This window comes from Anomaloglossus baeobatrachus, chromosome 2, assembly GCF_048569485.1.
Source record: "Anomaloglossus baeobatrachus isolate aAnoBae1 chromosome 2, aAnoBae1.hap1, whole genome shotgun sequence".
In the NCBI taxonomy this organism is placed as follows: domain Eukaryota; kingdom Metazoa; phylum Chordata; class Amphibia; order Anura; family Aromobatidae; genus Anomaloglossus; species Anomaloglossus baeobatrachus.
Window position 1 is genome coordinate 699749831 of NC_134354.1, and position 22317 is coordinate 699772147.

Genomic DNA, 22317 nt, shown 5'->3' on the forward strand with positions numbered 1-22317 from the left:
ACCATGCTCTATGGAAAGCTGTTTTACCTCCTTCAAGATATTTTGCACATTACAAAGTTTGCAATAGGTAACCATAGTGAGAAAGTCAGAGAATAATTAACCTCTAGTGTGAGGCTATAACCAGTATTATCTAGACAAGTCATGGGGGTAAAATAAATAGGCAGCGTATGAGCAGCCTCAAACCACGTAAGCCTTATGTGCTCGGCCCACACTGGAGTGTCCGAGCTGATCATTTTACCGTGAGCGTAAAAAACTTTGCTAAACTTCTCAATATGGAATCATTGTGTGCACTTGGAAACAGCATCACATCCGGGATCAGAATAACCAAGGGGTTTGGGGCTTTCAGACATGGTAGCCCTCTAGGATAACATATTGGCACAAGTCTCAGTAAAAATTTAGATTTTCTAGTTCCCAAACCAATTCCTTCACCCTCTGGTAACATAACGAGCCTCTGACACGAGAAGTAGGTGCAGCTACCTACATACCGGGAAGGGTTCGATGATTTCTCAAGAGGAACCTGACTAAGCTTCCCAAGGGTGTTTAAGGCAAGATGCTACCTGCCTCTATGTACTAGAACAGGAGGACAAGCTTTCCTTATCAGTAACGCACACGGTATAAACAGCACCTGTGCTCTACTGTACCATGCTGACGTATAGCAAATATTCTCCTGTGTACAGATTGTGATCTCTCACATTAGCCACAGGCCAAGCACTGGATCACATCTGGTCAATGCCAAGCAAGGAAGAAAAGAATTATGAGGTGTCCTATAAATATCTTAAATTCCTGACCAAAGAATCTAGCCTTTTAGTTGATTATTGCATCATAATGATTAAAAACCTGAGGTTACCATTTTACTACAATAAAATTTATCCCACACATCAGTCATGTATGAGGGAGTCGGGGAAATTGAGAAGTCAGAGCTTTGGCTTACTGACAACGCCTGGATTGAATGAACTAAAGAAATCTAAAAATTAAATGTTTGGTATCAACACATCAATTTTTCCAGGTATACTTACACAATTTTTGAAGGAACTCTGCAAGAAGGTTATTCCAACCATGTTGGAGACCAAACCACCAGTCATCGGTGGATGTAGGCTTGTACAAATCATTTTGTCGCTTCATGTAAGGTCAGACAATGCAGAGATCAGGGCTCTGTAGGAGTCATCATCACTTCCAGGACCGCTTGTTCTTCTTTACATCTCAGTATTGAAGATCCCAGAGATGGGCAACATTGAGAACCGTAGACGCAGTGGTAGGTCTGACAAACTTAAGGTACCTTCACACTTTAGCGACGCAGCAGCGATCCCACCAGCGATCTGACCTGGTCAGGATCGCTGCTGCGTCGCTACATGGTCGCTGGTGAGCTGTCAAACAGGCAGATCTCACCAGCGACCAGTGACCAGCCCCCAGCGACGTGCAAGCGACGCTGCGCTTGCACGGAGCCGGCGTCTGGAAGCTGCGGACACTGGTAACTAAGGTAAACATCGGGTATGGTTACGCGATGTTTACCTTAGTTACCAGCGCACACGGCTTCGCTTAGCGTGTACAGGGAGCAGGAGCCGGCACTGGCAGCGTGAGAGCTGCGGAGGCTGGTAACGAAGGTAAATATCGGGTAACCACCTTGGTTACCCGATGTTTACCTTGGTTACACTTACCGCAGGCTGTCAGATGCCGGCTCCTGCTCCCTGGACATTCAGGATTGTTGCTCTCTCGCTGTCACACACAGCGATGTGTGCTTATCAGCGGGAGAGCAACAATAAAAAAAACGAACCAGCACTGTGTGTAACGAGCAGCGATCTCACAGCAGGGGCCAGATCGCTGCTCAGTGTCACACACAGCGAGATCGCTAATGAGGTCACAAAAAACGTGACTCAGTAGCGATCTCGCTGTGTGTGAAGTACCCCTTAGCGCAGCAAATTAGGGACACCGCATGCTTACGTCTGATCAAAATCTGAGCCAACGGCACTGCTATACATCTGCTGCACTAGCATCAACCAGTGAGCTTCAGATACACCTATTTACTGTTTTGATAAGTCAGGCCAGAAGTGGTCTTCATGGAAGAATTGCAGCAAAAAAAACAAACAAAACCCCCATACCTTCCACCTGAAACCACCACCAAGTGACTCAACTATGCATGAAATTCATGGTCACAAGAAAGCAGATTCCATTGTAAAACGAGTGATCATTCACAATAGCCGGCCGACTGCTTTTGAGAGCGATCAGCTGATTGTTTGGCCGCTGAGAGAGAGCATGCGCAGCAAAATCAAAAGGATTCCGCTGCTCAAAAAACATTACATGCTGCGTTCCGGCAGCCCAACGGTCAGTCGTTCCACGACTGATCAGTCGGGCGGCGGATGCAACGCAAGGGCATCAGTCACAATCCGCCGCTCATACATGTCTATGGGTAACAACGGAATCCGCCAAACAGATTAAGTGGTTTATCAGAGCCGCGGCTTGTGACCGATAAACAACGGAAATGTGAACCTAGCCTAACTTCTTCCTGACCAGGCAATTTCCCATTTCTGGGCTTTCATTTTTTTCCCCTTTATTCCAAGAGTCATAACTATTTGGGGTTTTTCTTCAACATAGACAGCTGTGCAATCATGAAAAGATTTTTTTGTTTTTGTTTTTGTTTTTTTTTTTTTTTACATACTTCATGTTGTGGTAAAAATGACCACGCAATATATTTCTCCGGGTCAGCACGATTGTGGCGATACCGAATATGCAGTTCTTGTTTTGTTTTTATTTGGGGGAGATTAAAGCAAAAAAAAAAAAAAAAAAAAAAAATAAAGTTGCTTGCGTCACCATTTTCTAAGAGGGATATGGGGTTGTATAAGAAATACAGCAATTCTGGAGTTTGGATTTTTTTTTCTCTTTTCGACATTTACTGATCAAATTAATTTTATGTTTTCACAGGGTGGACTTTATAAACATAGCATATCAAATAGGTGTGTTTACCTCCCCCTCTTTTTTTTTTGCACAAGCCTACATCCACAGAAGATCTGTGATTAGTTCTCCATGATGTTTGAACAACCTCCCTGCAAAGTTCCTTAAAAAACTGTTTAAGACTATGTGCGCACTGGAAAGTGCCTTTTTCTTAAGAAAAATCCGGACCCTCAAAGAATCCTGCACCCGCGTTTTTGCCGCGGATTTTCCGCAAGTTGGACCCCGCGGATTTTTACCATTATCTATGGCAAAAACTGCAGGTACCTGCGGAAAAGAAGTGGCATGCTCATTAATTCCCCGGGTATAAAAAATACGCAGTGTGCGCACAGCATTTTTTTTTTTTTTTTTAACCCATAGGATTTGCTGGGGAATGACTGCAGCAATCTTAGACACATTTTCTGCAGCAAATAGGCGGCAAAATCTGCAGTAAATCTGCAGCGTGCGCACAGGGCCTAAGTGTGTAACTAGAAGACCTGATGCAGTTTTGAAGGCAAAAAAGGTGGTGACCTTACATATTTGATTTAGACCACTCAGAAACGTTAATGGTTTACTTTTAGGAATTAACAAAATACAATCTATGAAAGCAGTCTTCACCTGCCTAAAAAGGGTGTATACAGTAGGGTCTGCAAAATGCTAGTCATTGTAGGCTGAAAACCCATCTACGGCCGTAAATTCTACTGTGATGTAGACCGCTTCTGCTCTTCTCAGATGGGCCTGTCCAGGCCGTTAAAAGAGAACCTGTCATCAGTTTTGGGGCCTATAAGCTGCAGCCACCATCACTGGGCTCTTATATACAGCATTCTAACTTGCTGTATATAAGAGCCCAGGCCGCTGCGTAAAACGTAAAAATCACTTTATAATACTTACCTAAACGGTCGCTGTGGTGGAGTTAGGTCATATGGGAGTCTTCATTCTCCAGTGCCTCCTCTTTCGGCCATTTTCGTCCTCCTTCTGAAGCCCGGGTGCATGACACGTCCTTCGTCATGCACATGTGCCAGCATTGAGGTCCTGCGCAGGCGCACTTTGATCTGCCCTGAGCAGGGTAGATCAAAGTATTGTAGTGCGCCTGCGCGGGACCGGCGAGTGTGTATGACATAAGACGCATCATCCACACAGGCTTTAGGAGGAGGACGAAGATGGCCGGAAGAGGAGGTGCCGGCACCGGAGAATGAAGATGCCCTTATGGCCCAACTCCACCGCAGCGACCGTTTGGGCTGCTTCTCACTTGCGAGTTTCTCGCAGTAGAGCAATGCGAGAAAATCTCGCATTGGAATTGGACACATGTTAGTGAATGATTCAGCTCTCATCTGCGATTTTTTTCTCAGTCCGAATCGGACTGAGAAAAAAAAAAAAAAAAAAAAAAAAAAATCGCAGCATGCTGCTTTTTTGCGAGTTTCTACTGCGAGTTTCTCCAATGCAAGTCTATGGGAGCGTGTAAATCGGATGTCACGGGACGGCACTCACACCATCCTAGTGACATCCGATTTTCTAAATATATTTCTCGCATGTTTCCTAAAACACTGGAAACGAGCGATGTCTCCCAATGTCTGTCAATCACTATTCTCTGTCAGTCGGTCTCTCCCTCTCGGTCTCTATTCTCTCTCTGTCGGTCCGTCACTATCTCTGTCCCTCTCTCACAGTCTTTCGGTCATTTTCCCCTCCTCTCATACTCACCGATCCCCGGCGCCGCGCTGCACGGCGTTCACACTGCTGCGGCGGCTTTTACTATTTTGAAAAAGCCGGCCGCTCATTAAACAATCTCGTATTCCCTGCTTTCCCCGCCCACAGGCGCCTATGATTGGTTGCAGTGAGACACGCCCCCACGCTGAGTGACAGGTGTCTCACTGCACCCAATCACAGCAGCCGGTGGGCGGGTCTATACTGTGCAGTGAAATAAATAAATTAAAAAAAACGGCGTGCGGTCCCCCCCAATTTTAATACCAGCCAGATAAAGCCATAAAGCTGAAGGCTGGTATTCTCAGGATGGGGAGCTCCATGTTATGGGGAGCCCCCCACCCTAACAATATCAGTCAGCAGCCGCCCAGAATTGCCGCATACATTAGAGGCGACAGTTCTGGGGCTGTACCCGGCTCTTCCCGATTTGCCCTGGTGCAGGGAATACGAGATTGTTTAATGAGCAGCCGGCTTTTTCAAAATAGTAAAAGCCGCCGGAGCAGTGTGAATGCCGTGCAGCGCGGCGCCGGGGATCGGCGAGTATGAGAGAGGGCTGCTAACTTCAGTCACTCGGGGGATTAGTGGTCACCGGTGAGCCCTTCACTGGTGACCGCTAATCAGGACGCGGCACAGACAGAGCCGCAGCATGACAATGAAGTCGGGTTAAGTTCACCCGAGTTCATTCTGATCGTGCGGCTCTGTCTGTGTCTGCTGTCAGCGGCCATGTAGCAGCGCTGAATGGCAGATGACATAGTAAAAAATACGCATTACACACGCATTACACACGCTAGTAAAATCATTAATTTATTCAGAAATAGCATCGCACTCGCGTTGCACTCGCACCTAACGTGAACTAAAATCAGCCGAGTTTTTTTTCAGCCCAGTCGGACCGATTTTACTCGCATAGATGTGTTTCCACCCTTTAGGCAAGTATTAAAAAGTGATTTTTAAAGTTCTACACAGCGGCCTGGGCTCATATATATAGCAGTGCTAGAATTCTGTACATAAGAGCCCAGTGTTCGTGGCCACAGCTTATAGGCACCAAAACTGGTGACAGGTTCCCTTTAAGTGGTGGCTCAGTGGCTAGCACTATTGATTTGCAGAGCTGGAGTGTTTGCGTTGGTTTCCTCAAGATTCTTTTGTTTCCTAACGCGCTCCAAAGACATGCTGATAGGGAATTAAGATTGTGAGCTCCAATGGGGACAGTGATTAGGTCTGTAAAGTCCTGTGCAAGATGATGGCACCATATAAGTAATGCATAATATTTGCAAGCTGATCGGTGTTGCTTTATAGGTCTATTTAGATGGGTTGCCAAATGTCCTATGTGCACAGAATGATTGATAATACAATCGTTCTAATCAATAAAATACATTAATGGCTGCACATCTCCTGCTGATCATCTTTTGTTAAGTTTGCATAAAAATAATTGCGTGTGATTGATTAGCTTTGCCTATTCGCTTAGACATGCCAATAATCTGGAAGAGCATTTCTACACAACTGTGCATATTCACGCAAAAGCAGTTTTAAGAAATCAAAGGACAAGAGTGGTCTCAGGATCAGACACAGCAAATCCTACAGCAAACATTGCTAGCCAATATGTTAGCCAGCTTGGTTCTCAACATACATACATATATATACATATATACATATATATATATATATATATATATATATATATATATATATATATATATATATATATATATATATATATATATATATATATATATATATATATATATATATATATATATATATATATATATATATATATATATATACACATATATATATACATATACATATACATATACATACACACACACACACATACACACACATATACACACACACATATACATACATACATAATGATCGGAAGCAATTACAAATGTAAAAGAAGAATACGGCACATTCAGATTTTAAAAAAATCTTCAAAGTAGGAGGAAAGGGTTAATCCCACGCAATCCGCCAAAAAGATGTAGAATTGTTGATAAATTAATAGCTTTTTTATCCCATAGGTCTACACGTTTCGAGGTATGAAAACCTCTTCCTCAGGACCAAAGTATCAACATATCTCTTTCTGGCGGATTGCGTGGGATTAACCCCTTTTCTCCTCCTACTTTGAAGATATCTCCACGTGGGGCCACGGCAGCCGCCATTATCTCATGCCATCTATGGTGGTTGTGACCTTTCACAATGACAATTGGTGAATATATTATACTATATATTACCTCCTTTATTATCTGGTAAGACCCTATCAGTGCTTCTGTTTTCTAGCTATATCAGATTTTAAAAATAAAAAGGGATGAGTGCTTGTGTGGAGAACTAACGTCAAGGGTATGGCGACAACCCCTATAGATTTCAGTAAGATGCACATAACGGAAGAAGCCATTTAATGAACTTTATGATTATTCATGAGGACTCAGCCAGTCTATTCAATGTGAACCAGCAGAAAGTGTTTGACGATTCAGAAAGGTCAATGGTTCACAATAAATCAATAAAGGGAACATTGGTGAGTCCACAGAAAGCTCCACTCTATCTGTACAGCACAATGGCTGTAAAATGTGCACATCTAATTTACAGATTGTCAGTTCACTCAGCTGTACATAAAACGCTACAAAACTGGAACGAAAATATATACATCAAGTAGTAAAACTCACTTGGAGAAGCGCTCCATTATGGCAGCATTCTTCGGCTTGACAAGAGACAGCTCCCTCGCTGTTACTCGGAGGGACTGGGAGGCCCACTGGCCCCTTTTAAACCCAGAAGTGTCCATGTTAAGAAACCTAGGGTCAAATAAAGAGTATTATTAATCTTGCAAAACGAGTCAAAAGAAGGGAATTTTGTTACTTACCGTAAATTCCTTTTCTTCTAGCTCTTATTGGGAGACCCAGACGATTGGGGTATAGCTACGCACTACATTAAAAGTGCAAGGCCCCTCCCCTTCTGGCTATACACCCCCAGTGGTATCACGGGTTCTCCAGTTTTAGTGCCAAAGCAAGAAGGAGGAAGCCAATAACTGGTTTAAACAAATTAACTCCGAATAACATCGGAGAACTGAAAAACCGTTCAACATGAACAACATGTGTACCCGCAAACAACAAAAAAACATCCCGAAGGACAACAGGGCGGGTGCTGGGTCTCCCAATAAGAGCTAGAAGAAAAGGAATTTACGGTAAGTAACAAAATTCCCTTCTTCTTCAGCGCTCTATTGGGAGACCCAGACGATTGGGACGTCCAAAAGCTGTCCCTGGGTGGGTAAAGAAATACCTCATGTTAGAGCTGCAAAACAGCCCTCCCCTATGGGGGTGTCACTGCCGCCTGCAGGACTCTTCTACCTAAGCTGGCATCCGCCGAAGCATAGGTATGCACCTGATAATGCTTGGTGAAAGTGTGCAGACTGGACCAGGTAGCTGCCTGGCACACCTGTTGAGCCGAAGCCTGGTGACGTAATGCCCAGGACGCACCCACGGCTCTGGTTGAGTGGGCTTTTAGCCCTGAAGGAACCGGAAGCCCCGCAGAACGGTAGGCTTCAAGAATTGGTTCTTTGATCCATCGAGCCAGGGTGGCTTTAGAAGCCTGCAACCCCTTGCGCGGACCAGCGACAAGGACAAAAAGTGCATCGGAACGGCGTATGGGCGCCGTGCGGGAAATGTAGATTCTGAGTGCTCTCACCAGATCTAGCAAACGTAAGTCCTTTTCATACCGGTGAACCGGATGAGGACAAAAAGAAGGCAAGGAAATATCCTGATTAAGATGAAAAGAGGATACGACCTTAGGAAGAAACTCCGGAATGGGGCGCAGCACAACCTTGTCCTGGTGGAACACCAGGAAGGGAGCCTTGGATGACAGAGCTGCCAGCTCAGACACTCGCCGAAGCGATGTGATGGCAACAAGAAACGCCACTTTCTGCGACAGCCGAGAAAAGGAAACTTCCTTCAGAGGCTCGAAGGGCGGCTTCTGGAGAGCAACTAGTACCCTGTTCAGATCCCATGGATCTAACGGTCGCTTGTACGGGGGCACAATATGACAGACCCCCTGCAGGAACGTGCGCACCTTAGGAAGACGTGCTAGACGCTTCTGAAAAAACACGGATAGTGCCGAAACTTGCCCTTTAAGGGAGCTGAGCGACAAGCCCTTTTCTAACCCCGATTGCAGGAAAGAAAGAAACTTGGGTAATGCAAATGGCCAGGGAGACACTCCCTGGGCCAAGCACCAGGATAAGAAAATCTTCCACGTTCTGTGGTAGATCTTAGCAGAATTCGACTTTCTAGCTTGTCTCATTGTGGCAATCACTCCTTGAGATAATCCTGCAGATGCTAGGATCCAGGACTCAATGGCCACACAGTCAGGTTCAGGGCCGCAGAATTCTGATGGAAAAACGGCCCTTGGGACAGTAAGTCTGGTCGGTCTGGCAGTGACCACGGTCGACCGATCGTGAGATGCCACAGATCCGGATACCACGACCTCCTCGGCCAGTTTGGAGCGACGAGTATGATGCGGCTGCACTCGGATCTGATCCTGCGTAGCACTCTGGGCAAGAGCGCCAGAGGCGGAAACACGTAAGGGAGCTGAAACTGCGACCAATCTTGAACCAAGGCGTCTGCCGCCAGAGCTCTTTGATCGCGCGACCTCGCCATGAATGCCGGGACCTTGTTGTTGTGCCGGGATGCCATTAGGTCGACGTCCGGCACTCCCCAGCGGCGACAGATTTCCTGAAACACGTCCGGGTGAAGGGACCATTCCCCTGCGTCCATGCCCTGGCGACTGAGGAAGTCTGCTTCCCAGTTTTCTACGCCTGGGATGTGAACCGCGGATATGGTGGATGCTCTGTCCTCCACCCACATTAGAATGCGCCGGACTTCTTGGAAGGCTTGCCGACTGCGCGTCCCTCCTTGGTGGTTGATGTATGCCACCGCTGTGGAGTTGTCCGATTGGATTCGGATCTGCTTTCCTTCCAGCCACTGCTGGAAGGCCAGTAGGGCAAGATACACTGCTCTGATTTCCAGAACATTGATCTGAAGGGTGGACTCCTGCGGAGTCCACGTCCCCTGAGCCCTGTGGTGGAGAAACACTGCTCCCCACCCCGACAGACTCGCATCTGTCGTAACTACTGCCCAGGATGGGGGCAGAAAGGATCTTCCCTGAGATAATGAGGTGGGAAGGAGCCACCATTGTAGAGAGTCCCTGGCCGTCTGGGAAAGCGAGACTTTCCTGTCCAGGGACGTTGACTTCCCGTCCCATTGGCGGAGAATGTCCCATTGAAGTGGGCGCAGATGAAACTGCGCAAAGGGAACTGCTTCCATGGCTGCCACCATCTTCCCTAGGAAATGCATGAGGCGCCGCAAGGGATGCAACTGGCCCTGCAGAAGAGATTGCACCCCTGTCTGCAGTGACCGCTGCTTGTCCAGCGGAAGCTTCACTATCGCTGCTAGAGTATGAAACTCCATGCCAAGATACGTTAGTGACTGAGTCGGTGATAGGATCGACTTTGGAAAGTTGATGATCCATCCGAAAGACTGTAGAGTCTCCAGCGTAGCATTCAGGCTGTGCTGACATGCCTCCTGAGAGGGAGCTTTGACCAATAAGTCGTCTAGGTAAGGGATCACCGAGTGTCCCTGAGAGTGCAAGACTGCTACCACCGCCGCCATGACCTTGGTGAAGACCCGTGGGGCTGTCGCCAGACCAAATGGAAGAGCTACGAACTGAAAATGGTCGTCTCCTATCACAAAACGTAGAAAACGTTGATGTTCTGTAGCAATTGGCACGTGGAGATAAGCATCTTTGATGTCTATTGAGGCAAGGAAGTCTCCTCTGGACATTGAGGCAATGACAGAGCGGAGGGTTTCCATCCGGAACCTCCTGGCGTGCACATGTTTGTTGAGCCGTTTTAGGTCCAGAACAGGACGGAACGAGCCGTCCTTTTTTGGAACCACAAAGAGATTGGAGTAAAACCCTTGCCCTTGTTCCTGAGGAGGGACTGGGATAACCACTCCTTCCGCTTTTAGGGAATCCACCGCCTGCAGCAGAGCATCTGCTCGGTCTGGATGTGGGGAGGTTCTGAAGAACCGAGCTGGAGGACGAGAATTGAACTCGATTCTGTACCCGCGAGACAAAATGTCCGTCACCCACCGGTCTTTGACCTGTGACATCCAAATGCCGGAAAAGCGGGAGAGCCTGCCCCCGACCGGCGATGCGGAGGGGGGGGGGGCTGGAAGTCATGAGGTAGCCGCTTTGGAAGCGGTACCTCCATTTGCTTTCTTGGGGCGTGTGTGAGTCCGCCACGAATCTGAGTTTCTTTGCGTCCTCTGAGTCCCTTTGGACGAGGTAAATGGTGTCTTGCCCGAACCTCGAAAGGACTGAAACCTCTGCTGCCACTTTTTCTGCTGAGGTTTGGATGTTCTGGGTTGTGGTAAAGAGGAGTCTTTACCCTTGGACTGCTTAATGATGTCAGCCAATGGCTCGCCAAACAGTCTCTCTAGACAAAGGCAAACTGGTTAAACATTTTTTGGAACCAGCATCTGCTTTCCAGTCCTTTAACCACAAGGCTCTGCGCAAAACTACCGAATTGGCGGACGCCATTGAGGTGCGACTGGTAGATTCTAGGACCGCATTGATAGCGTAAGACGCAAACGCCGACATCTGCGTGGTAAGGTGCGCCACTTGCGGCACTGCTGGATGCATGATAGCATCCACTTTTGCTAAGCCAGCTGAAATAGCCTGGAGTGCCCATACGGCTGCGAATGCCGGAGCAAACGACGCGCCTATAGCTTCATAGACAGATTTTAACCAAAGGTCCATCTGTCTGTCATTGGCATCTTTAAGTGAAGCGCCATCCTCCACTGCAACTATGGATCTAGCTGCAAGTTTGGAAATCGGGGGGTCTACCTTTGGACACTGTGTCCAGCGCTTGACCACCTCAGGGGGAAAGGGAAACGCGTATCTTTAGATCGTTTAGAGAAACGTCTTTCTGGGTGAGCGTCGTGCTTCTGGATTGATTCTCTGAAGTCAGAGTGATCTAACAAAGCACTCAATTTACGCTTGGGATAAAGGAAACGAAACTTTTCCTGCTCCGCAGCCGCCTCTTCTGCTGAAGGGGCTGGGGGAGAAATATCCAACAGCCTATTGATGGCTGAGATAAGGTCGTTTACCATGGCATCCCCATCCGGGGTATCCAGGTTGAGAGGGGTTCCGGGAGTGGATTCCTGATCACTCTCATCAGACACATCACAGGGAGACTGATTGCGCTGAGACCCTGAGCAGTGTGAAGACGTCGAGGGTCTTTCCCAGCGAGCTCGCTTAGGGTGGCTGGGGCCATCATCTGAGTCATAATCCTCGGCCTGAGAAGCCGGGGACCCCCCTGTGGGCTGGATACATTCCAAGTAAGGGGGACCTGAGGACAGAGGCCTCGCCGTGCCCAGAGACTGCGCCCCATGCATAGATTGCAAGGTCTCAAGGATTTTTGCCATAGATACAGACATATTATCTGCAAAAACTGCAAAGTCTGTCCCTGTCACCGGGGCAGAACTTACAAGCGTCTCAGCCTGGGTCGCTACCTCTCCTGACTCCGGCTGGCGAAGCAGCACCGGGTCGGAGCATTGCACACAATGGGGGTCATCGGAGCCTGCTGGTAGATTAGCCCCACATGCAGCACACGCAGTATACACAGCCCTTTTTGCCTTGGCCGCCTTGCGTTTTGAGGATGACATGTTGCTGCTTCCACAGAGCGATCTGGGATATGCAGCCAGAAGCGCACCTCACAGTGCAAGTAATACAATAACTATATATCTGTACCCAGTACACTGATACACAGTGAGGCACTAGAGGGACCAGCACAGAAAAATCGCTTACCGCCCGCTTAAAAAGCGGGTGTGTGGTCGCCAGATAGCCCCTAGTCCAGGTCTCCCAGAGCCTTGCGTCCTTCCTCCAGCCAGGCATGCATGTAATGGCTGCCGGCGTCTCGAGAGAGGAAGGGGGGCGGGCCCTGGGCGTTCCTGGCCAAGAGCGGGAAGCCTGCTTCCCTCTGTGCCAAGTGAGAGGGCTGGAGCATGTAAAACAGGCTCCAGCCCTCGTCGCTGCTAGCGAACAGCGTCTCTCCCCTACCCTGAATGACAGGGTGGGGGCGGGAACGAAACGGAGCTGCCGGCGTCCTAGGCCCAAAAAGCCGGGGACTAAATTTATAACCGCCGCCGCCGTAAAAGCGCGGACGGCGGATCCCCGGCGCACCACAAGTCACAGCAGCGCCGCCCGGTCCAGAGGGGGTCGGCGCTGCGTTCCCAAACACAAACAATCCCCCAGTAATCTGTAGGGACACTAACTCCAACATTGCGGTCCCCGGCGCACTACAACACCCAGCCAGCCCGGAGTGTGTCTGTGCCTGCCGGGGACACAGAGTACCTGTATGATGCAGGGCCTGTCCCTGATCGTACTCCTGCTCCGAATCCATCAGGTTCTAATGGGTCTGTGGATGGAGCCCGGCATCAGAGCTGAGAGGCCGGCAGGATCCCACTTCCACAGAGCCCTACCAGGGGATGTGGAAGGAAAACAGCATGTCAGGCTCCAGCCCTGTACCAGCAATAGGTACCTCAACCTTACAACACCATCCAGGGGTGAGAAGGGAGCATGCTGGGGACACTATATGTGTCCTCTTTTCTTCCATCCGAAATAGTCAGCAGCTACTGCTGACTAAAATCTGTGGAGCTATGCATGGAATGTCTGACCTCCTTCGCACACAAAGCTAAAACTGGAGAACCCGTGATACCACGGGGGGGTATAGCCAGAGGGGGAGGGGCCTTGCACTTTTAATGTAGTGCGTAGCTATACCCCAATCGTCTGGGTCTCCCAATAGAGCGCTGAAGAAAGTAACAGCAGAAATTTGTGCTGACTGCGATCTCTGCAAGTTATTTATTTATAGATGATGAGCGGCGCCTGGAACAGTCTTGCACAATGGACTCAGGCCTGGCAAACTGATTTTGTGGCAGAAAATTAACAGATACCGAGTCAACACATCAAAATCCTAGAGGACAGGGGACTTATGGTCACAAAAGTCATACACACACCACCCCCCCCCCCCCCCATCAAAAAAAAAATAAAAAAACCCACTCACTCACTCTGCAGGTTTATTGACGTTGTGTGAGGTGTGGCCCAGCTGCCTAATCCAAAATCTGGTGTCAGCCGGAGATGGCGCCCTCTGTCTACCACATCCAGGTAGTGCCGGTGTTCCTGAAACTTCAACAAACAATATTTCCACCTGTATCTCTGGGCAAGGTATAGCCCAAATACAAGGCAATGTCAACGGAATGATGGCGTAAACTGATGCGAAAAGTTGCAAATTGTATGCACAACTCAATCATGCAACACAAAGAAAAAAAAACAAAACAAAACCACTGTCTTTACACCAGTTTCTCCATGCACCTCCAAAATGAGTTAGGACTTTATGCCACAGCGTGTCCAATTCATGAATGGCTGTGGTGTTACTTAGAGACTGGGGTAAGATTCCCGGCATGGCGCATGGAGGCGGACGCCATTCACTGACGCTCTTGATTTATAAAGAGACTCTTAAATAAATCAGGAGCATCTGACTCCTTACACATCCAATCAAAACGAAGAAAAAAAAAAAAAACTGACTAATTTTTATATGATTTTCGCTTTCTGTACAAGGCAACAATCTCCTCTATATTCTCCATCTCTTACATGCAGTCAGCAAACCCCTAAGCCAGTCCAGTATGCGATGCATTCTCAGCCACACCTTATGCTAACAGGGAAGCTCTGGATTAATAATATCAGGTTTGCTTGAGAACACTCCATTTGTAAATGTTCACTTGAGACTCTACTCATGGATGAAGAATCCTGAGACTACAGTACAAATAAGCAACTTTGTAATATTCTTATCAGAGAAATCCGTTTCTTTCTCTGCCAAAATCGCTCAGGCATCATAATTCTCAATTCTGAGGTAAAATCTGTCTTCAGTGAAGACATTCCCATAAGGCTACTTTCACACTTGCGTTGTGTGACGGATGCTACGGATCGTACAAAACAACGGAAGCTTTTTTTTTTTTTCTTTTCTTCTTTACAGTTTTACCGGCAGCAGACTATTGTGAACAATCAGCTGATCGCTCTCAATAGCCGGCAGCCGGGCGCTCAGCTGAATGCTCTCACATGCCGGGGCGGGCGGGCATGCCGGCGGCCGGGCACTCAGCTGAATGCTCTCACATGCCGGGGCGGGCGGGCATGCCGGCGGCCGGGCACTCAGCTGAATGCTCTCACATGCCGGGGCGGGCGGGCATGCCGGCGGCCGGGCACTCAGCTGAATGCTCTCACATGCCGGCGGGCGGGCATGCCGGCGGCCGGGCGCTCAGCTGAACGTTCGACCACCAAGAGACAAAATAAAATTTGTGATATATTATATATATATATATATATAAAAAAATGCGCAGTGAAATCCTACAGATTGCGCTGCTCAAAAAACCGTTACGTGCTGCGTTTCTTCCGCCCAACGCAGCGTCAAAATAACGACGCTGCGTCGTCCAGCGGATGCAACGCTGACACTTGCGTTTCAGTGCGTCGTCCATACAAGTCTATGGAGAATAGCGCAGTGCGTTAACAGGCTGCGGCATTCTCTATAGTGACGGACTCCGCTGAATGCAAGTGAGAAAGTACCCATAGGAGATGGCAGCTGTTTCTGATGAAATGGGGCAGGAGCGAGAGGCCGGGCTCAGACTTTCCACCCTCTTCTAGCTACATAGAATCTTATTAGTAACAACTGCCACCTCGGTGCGGGATCTGTCCTAATAATGTATGCATTATTCTGGGTAGTCAAGACCAAACTACTGCAAAAAACACACACACACACACACACACACACACACACACAGTCTGTGATATTATATGCATGGGGTCTCCAGAATCAGAACAGAAATTGGCAACTAAAGTATGGATATATTGATTTTCAACATGCCCAATCCCCTACTTGTTGTGGGGAAGGGTCCAGAGTAATTAGTTGTTGATTGTGTGTCCAGAAACAGAGGCATCGACACTCACTATGAATAAACATCTTACACATGGGCACAAATTATATCACTCAGACGTTCTACACCTAATCAATACCAAGCCTCAGACACACCCATGAACTCCCATAAAACAAACTCGCTCAGGAGAACTTACGAGAAACCATGAGTAACGCAAGTATCACTTTCAATAGCAGATACCAGGACGAGACACATACTGTATGTCCCGGTCAGAACTACAAATGACCCAAATCCCCAGAGAAGCCATCACCAGAGCAGACAAAATACCGAGTAACTAACTATACATGCGGGTGAAACATAACCTGCAGTGTTAAAACCCAGACAAACTTGTCACCGCCCGGTGACCACAATAAGCTTTATGGAGGATCGCTGCCCTCATTCCTGTACGATTTGTCATCAGCGTACAAGCACGCTGTTAACTCCATGATGTAGAGCTGCACATCTTAAAAATGTGGCCTCCTATTTGAGCCGGAGAAAGGCCATGATAAATAGAAAATATGTATATAATAAAAAAAAAAATTATACATTTAACTCTTCAAGAATGCAAGCTAACAATATATTATATAATAGCATAAATACAATATACCAAATACTTTACATGTACAGGATCCTAAAATTAGGCGGGGTGGAGAACAAAGAGGAACTCTGTAATTAGAAAGGTACTTTGTGCACAAATTAAAAAAGGGAACTAAAAATGGGAACAGGGATTTAGGATGTCACCATATAATATCCTTCTCTCCCACTGAAAACAATTCCACAAATCCTAATAGAAAAAGATATAGATATATATTTTCAAGGAGTGTTGGGATTTTTCCATTATAACATAAATAAGTCATTATTTTAACAGAGAATCTTTAAGTGACGCTCTTTGAAAAAGCTGGATAACAATGATTGCCGGCAGCAGTCTTCTGCCTCACTCAGATGAACTTTCCCCCCCCCCCACAGATAGAACATGTTAGCCTTTATAGTATAGGGGGCTATTAACAAATGTTACAAAAAAAGGGAATATATGAATGAAGCGTAAGGCCCACATAAGACAGACCAATATCATCTAAACCCGCAAATACCAGGTCGCCAGTCTATTCTGTATCGGGGCCCAAGACTGATTGTTAGGGGAGTTGTGATTCCGGAATGTCCAATTCGGACTGCTGAGCCGATTCTCGCCGAAAGAATCCAACGACAGATGTGCAACAACTCAGAACTCAGGAGTGATGGCCGAGAAGGATGCTTAAAGGGAATCTGTCAGATCTACCCTCCTAAGCCGTCTAGCATGTAAGGCATAGAAAGTTGAACAAAATGATCCTTTGGCATCTGCGCTTTGAATTCTTAAGGGGGCTTTACACGGTAGCGATATCGCTAGCAATATCAAGCGTGTAAGTACCCGCCCCCGTCGCGCATGCAATTGTTTGTGATCGCTGCCGTAGCGAACATTATCGCTACAGCAGCGTCACACGCACTTACCTGGTCGGCGGCGTCGCTGTGACAGCAGAACAATCCCTCCTTCAAGGTGGAGGGACGTTCGGCATCACAGCGACGTCACCGCAACGTCACTAAGCGGCCAGCCAATCAAAGCAGAGGGGCAGAGATGAGCGGGACGTAACATCCCGCCCACCTCCTTCCTTCCGCACTGTGGCCGGCGGCAGGTAAGGAGACGGTCCTCGCTCATGCGGTGTCACACATAGCGATGTGTAATGCCGCATGAGCGATGAACAACATGGATAAACAACCCTTACCGATTTTGGGTTGAGTTTGGGACGACCTCTCCATGGTGAACGATTTTCACCATTTCTGAGGTCGCTTAAGGTCGCTGGTAAGTGTCACACGCTGCGATATCGTTAATGACGCCGGATGTGCGTCACTAACAACGTGACCCCGACGATAAAACATTAACGATATCGTAGCGTGTAAAGCCCCCTTACTTCTAGAGAAAGCAACGCTTTTCTTAAGAATGTAAATGAGCGGTTAAGATTTATGGACAGGACACAGATCTGAGATTCCGCCTCCAGAGGTTAATTTAAATGAATTGGGCATTATCAAATAATTAGTTGTCCCCGGAATAAGATATCGAATCACAGATATCAAGGGATCATTTTATGCAGCTTTCTATGACCTACATGCCATATAGATTGCTTAGGAGGGTTGATCCTTCTGATACTAGGCTGCATTCACTGTATATGTGTGTTGTACTTTTACTCCTCATAATCAAAATATTTCATAAAAAAGTATAAATATGTACTTTTGTAATTTTATTAAACAAAGGCAGTTGTATCACAAACATCCACTAAGGTAGAAGCCGACAGCAATAAGTCCCTTAGGTCCAGCAACAGTGGGGAAAATAAGTATTTAAAACACTGCAGATTTTGCAGAGGTCTGTAATTTTTATCATAGGTACAGTTCAACTGACAGAATTAGAAATAAGAAAATAAAAAAAAAAAAAAATCCAGAAAATTACATTCTGCGATTTAGAAATAATTAATTAGCATTTTATTGCATGAAATAGTATTTGATCACCTACCAACCAGCAGCAAGAATTCTGGCCCTCACAGACCTGCTTTCACACATCAGTTTTTTGGTATCAGGCACGATCCGGCGAAAAAACAGATCAGTTGCATCAGTTTTTTCCATTAGTTCCTTCAGTTTTTATACAGATCCGGTATGATTCTGAACATGCCCAGTTAAAAAAAACCAAAAAAACGGATCCGGCGGCCAGATCTGTTTTTTGTCGCATTATGCCGGAGTCCATAGGCTTCCATTATAAAACACGCCGTACGGCGCTGGATCCGGCGTGATCTGTTTATTTTGCCGGACACAAAAAATGTTCACTTAGTTTCATCCGGCCGCCGGACTTTCATTAGCGCCGGATTGTGCCGGATGGCCTTGCATTTCATCCGGCAAAAAACGGATGAAACGCAAGGCCATCCGGCGCTAATGAAAGTCTAAAGGGAAAAAAAAAACAAAAAAAAAAAACAAAACGGATCCGGCGGCAACAGACACCGGATCAGTTTTTTTTAGTTTTTGACGGATTGTGCCTGATGGCAAAAAACTGATGTGTGAAAGCAGCCCAAGAAGCTCCTACTCTGCACTCATTTCCTGTATTAATTCGACCTGTTTGAACTTGTTACCTGTATATAAGACAACTGTCCACAATCAATCACACTCCAACCTCACCACCATGTCCAAAACCAAAGAGCTGTCTACAGACCACAGGGACAAAAATTGTAGACCTGCACAAGGCTGCCATGCGCTACAGGACAATAGGCAAGCAGCTTGGTCAGAAGGCAACAACTGATGGCACAATTATTAGAAAAATGGAAGAAACACAAGATGACTAGCAAACTAACTTGGTATGGGGCTCCATGCCTTGTGGGGCAAGGATGATTTTAAGAAACCGAGTAAGGTCTTTAATCAGCCCAGAACTACACTGGAAAAACTGGTCAATGACCTGAAGAGAGCTGGGAACAGTCTTCAAGATTACCGCACTACGCTGTCATGTATTAAAATCCTGCAGAGCACATAAAGTCTCCCTGCTCACACCAGCACATGTCCAGGCCCATTTGAAGTTTACCAAATGACCATCTTGATGATCCAGAGGTATGGGAGAAGGTCATGTGTTCAGATAGAACTTTTTAATATAAACTTCACTTTATGTTTGGAGGAAGGAGAAGGTTGAGTACAACTTCAAGAACAACGTCCCAACCGTGAAGCTTTGAGGGGGGAATGGGGGGTTGGGGGGGGAAACATCCTACTGTTGGAGGCGCTTATCTGCCAAAGGAGCAGAACCACTCCACCTTATTGAAGGGAGGATGGATGGGGTCATGTATCGCGAGATTTTGACCAACAGCCTCCTTCCGTCAGTAATAGCATTGAAGATGGGTTTTGGCTGGTTATTCCAGCATGACAATGACCTGAAACACACAGCAGGGCAAATAAGGAGGAGCTCCGTAAGAAGTGTGTCAAGGTCCTGGAGTAGCCTAGCCAGTCTCCAAACCTGAACCCAATAAATATATTTTAAAAAAAAACAAACAAAAAAAAAAAATACTTTGGAGGGATTCAATGTTGCCTAGCAACAGCCCCGAAACCTGAAAGATCTGAAAAAGATCTGTATGGAGGGGTAGGCCAAAATCCCTGCTGCAGTGTGTCAACCTTGGTCTGACCTCTAATGGCAAACAAAATGTTTCTGAAACCAAAATATTAAATTCTGTTTTTCTAGTGTATTGAATACTTACCGGTACTTCATGAAATAAAATTAAGTTAATTAAAAATCATAGAATGTGATTTTCTGGGGGAAAAAAAAAAATAAAAATTCTGTCAGTCACAGTTGAAGTGTACCTACAATAAAAGTTACAGACCTCTCCATTCTTTGTAAGTGGAGAAACTTTCAAAAGTCGGCAGTGTATCAATTTTTTTTTTCTCTTCTATATACAGTGGGGAAAATAAGTACCATATAAAAAAAAACAAAAAAAAAACAGTATATAAGAAGAGGACAAAAATATGTATGCAAGAAGGACGTAAAACAGGCAAGAACCATTTTCTGCTCACATTTCTAACAAAAAAAAAAGTGAAAGTAGTTTTAAAGTTTCTCATTTCTGCCCCTCATGTCCAAGTCCAGAGTAACTGCTTTTAGGTCCTGGCCAGGTGGGGTTCCAAATACAGCAGATTCCACTAGGGCTATGCCGATTGTGTGACTGCCATAGCAATAAATTAAAGTTGCAGAAATAATGAAGCAAAAGGTGTTATCCGGTTTCTGCAACTCAAGAGTTAGGCTATGTGCGCATGTTGCGTACTGGCCCTGCAGAAATTTCTGCAGCGATTTGAACAGCACACGTGCGCTTCAAATCGCTGCAGAAACAAAAAACGATTTCATGCGCTCTGCATGTAGCCCCTCCCATAGACAGAGCAGGAGCTGCATGCAGAGCGCACGAAAGTAGTGACATGTCACTTCTTAGAACGCGCGCTTCGGGCATCAGCCGAAGCGCTGCGCTCCAATACGCCACGTGCGCACGTCTCCTGCATAATCTTCATAGAAGACGCAGGACGCATGCAGTTACGCTGCGGTGCAGATCGCAGCATAACTGCATGCAATTACGCAATGTGCACACATAGCCTTACACTAAGGGCTCGCTCACACGAGCGTGTAGACCGGACGAGTGCAATCTGAAGGGAAAAAAAAAAACAAAAAAAAAACCAGCATATTGGACTCCAAGATTGGTACAGTACAATAAAACATTAGATGTCGTACGACCACGAGTATGGTATCAGATTTTTCGGATCCTTTACAATTCTGCAAGATGGGAAACTGCAAATGGTCCTGTAAAAGATTAATAGCTGAGTAATAAAAAAAAATAAAAAATGATTATGACTAGAGCAAACTGATGACAAGTGAGGGGGAAGAAAAAAAAAAATTGCCCCACTTTTCTGGATGAGAAAGGAGCTGTTTTTTGTGGTGTTTTTTTAATACGCTCATGTGACCCCAGCCTACTATTCTAGCTTTGCTATACTTTTTCCTTTGAGGTTGGATACTTTTTGAAGGCCCATCCTTTCCGATACCGGATACCCTCACCAATCAGCTCTCATATTTCTATAGTGTCTGCAGCCGGGTACTACAGATTCATTTGAATAGGGGGTGGAAATGGAAAAATGACACTGCGTACTGACAGCACTCAAGAAATTCTGGCTTCTATTGTTACAGGTGATACACCATTAAAAAAAAAAAATAAAAATAAAAATCAATTTACAGTGGTATTTTATCATGAAACTAAGGCATACTAAGAAGCATGCATTGGTGATTTCCTTATGTAAAACAATTTACTGAAACAAAAGCAAAAACAACAACGAAAATGTCAATGTCTCAATTTGTCATGTGGCCTTGAGCATGAGGTACAGTTTAACAACAACTTCTCCTGCTGTTCACAAATCGAGCTACTGTCTGCGGATGCCGGCATCCCACTCTTCCTAAAGGGCAGACCTCTAGTCATTGAGGTTCTGGGGTACAGGGTTATGAGCCTCTCTCTAGACCTGACTACCATAGAAAACCTATGGGATCAGTGAATCGCCGTGTAAATTTGACCTACCCGAGTCTCCAGCAGCCATTCCCTAACAATAGGGCCTGGATGAGTTGGAGCATGATGTTGAAATTAGGCCTGTGTTGTTCATGTAAAAGGCATAATATTGTTATTTCAGTACCATTCACAAAATGTAGGGCAGTTCTGTATTGACTAGACACACCTGCCCACACTACCACCAAATGCTCGTCTAGTGAGAATAGCGGCTGATGCATAGCGCTCTCCTTGACGTCTCCAACATAGTTGGTGCCATCATTTCTGCTAAGCATGAATCGACTTAATCAGTGAACAGCACTGAGGCCCAGTGGTGCCTCATCCAGAGTAGAGGATGCCTGTGCCTGGTGGTGTAGTCCGGTACAGGTCATCTAACACGCAGGTGTAAACAGTTTAGAATGGTCTAATGTGCCTCTCACCTCACTTAAAGGGAATCTTTCAGCAGGTTTTTGCTACATCATCTGTGAGCAGCATGATGTAGGCAAGGAGATTCTGAATCCAACAATGTATCACTTAAGATTACTGTGTGCAGCCGTTCTGACACTGGAGTTTTTAGGTTTAGTCATGTAGCTGAGCCCAGGGAGCTGTCCACACCAGGCTCTTAATACAGA

At 46.3% G+C, this 22317-nt stretch overlaps 1 protein-coding gene across 3 annotated transcripts in view; it reads right to left on the bottom strand.

Moving 5' to 3' along the window:
• Positions 1-22317, bottom strand: part of LIMA1 (LIM domain and actin binding 1) — a 79079-nt gene that overhangs the window by 48512 nt on the left and 8250 nt on the right. For 2 of the 3 annotated variants that reach the window (XM_075337264.1, XM_075337262.1), the window contains exon 2: positions 7284-7409. In XM_075337264.1, the coding sequence (XP_075193379.1) occupies positions 7284-7399 (116 nt within the window). In that variant the 5' untranslated portion in view covers positions 7400-7409. Of the gene's footprint in view, positions 1-7283; positions 7410-13733; positions 13852-22317 lie in introns of all 3 variants that reach the window. The other variant, XM_075337263.1, reaches the window with a different exon arrangement.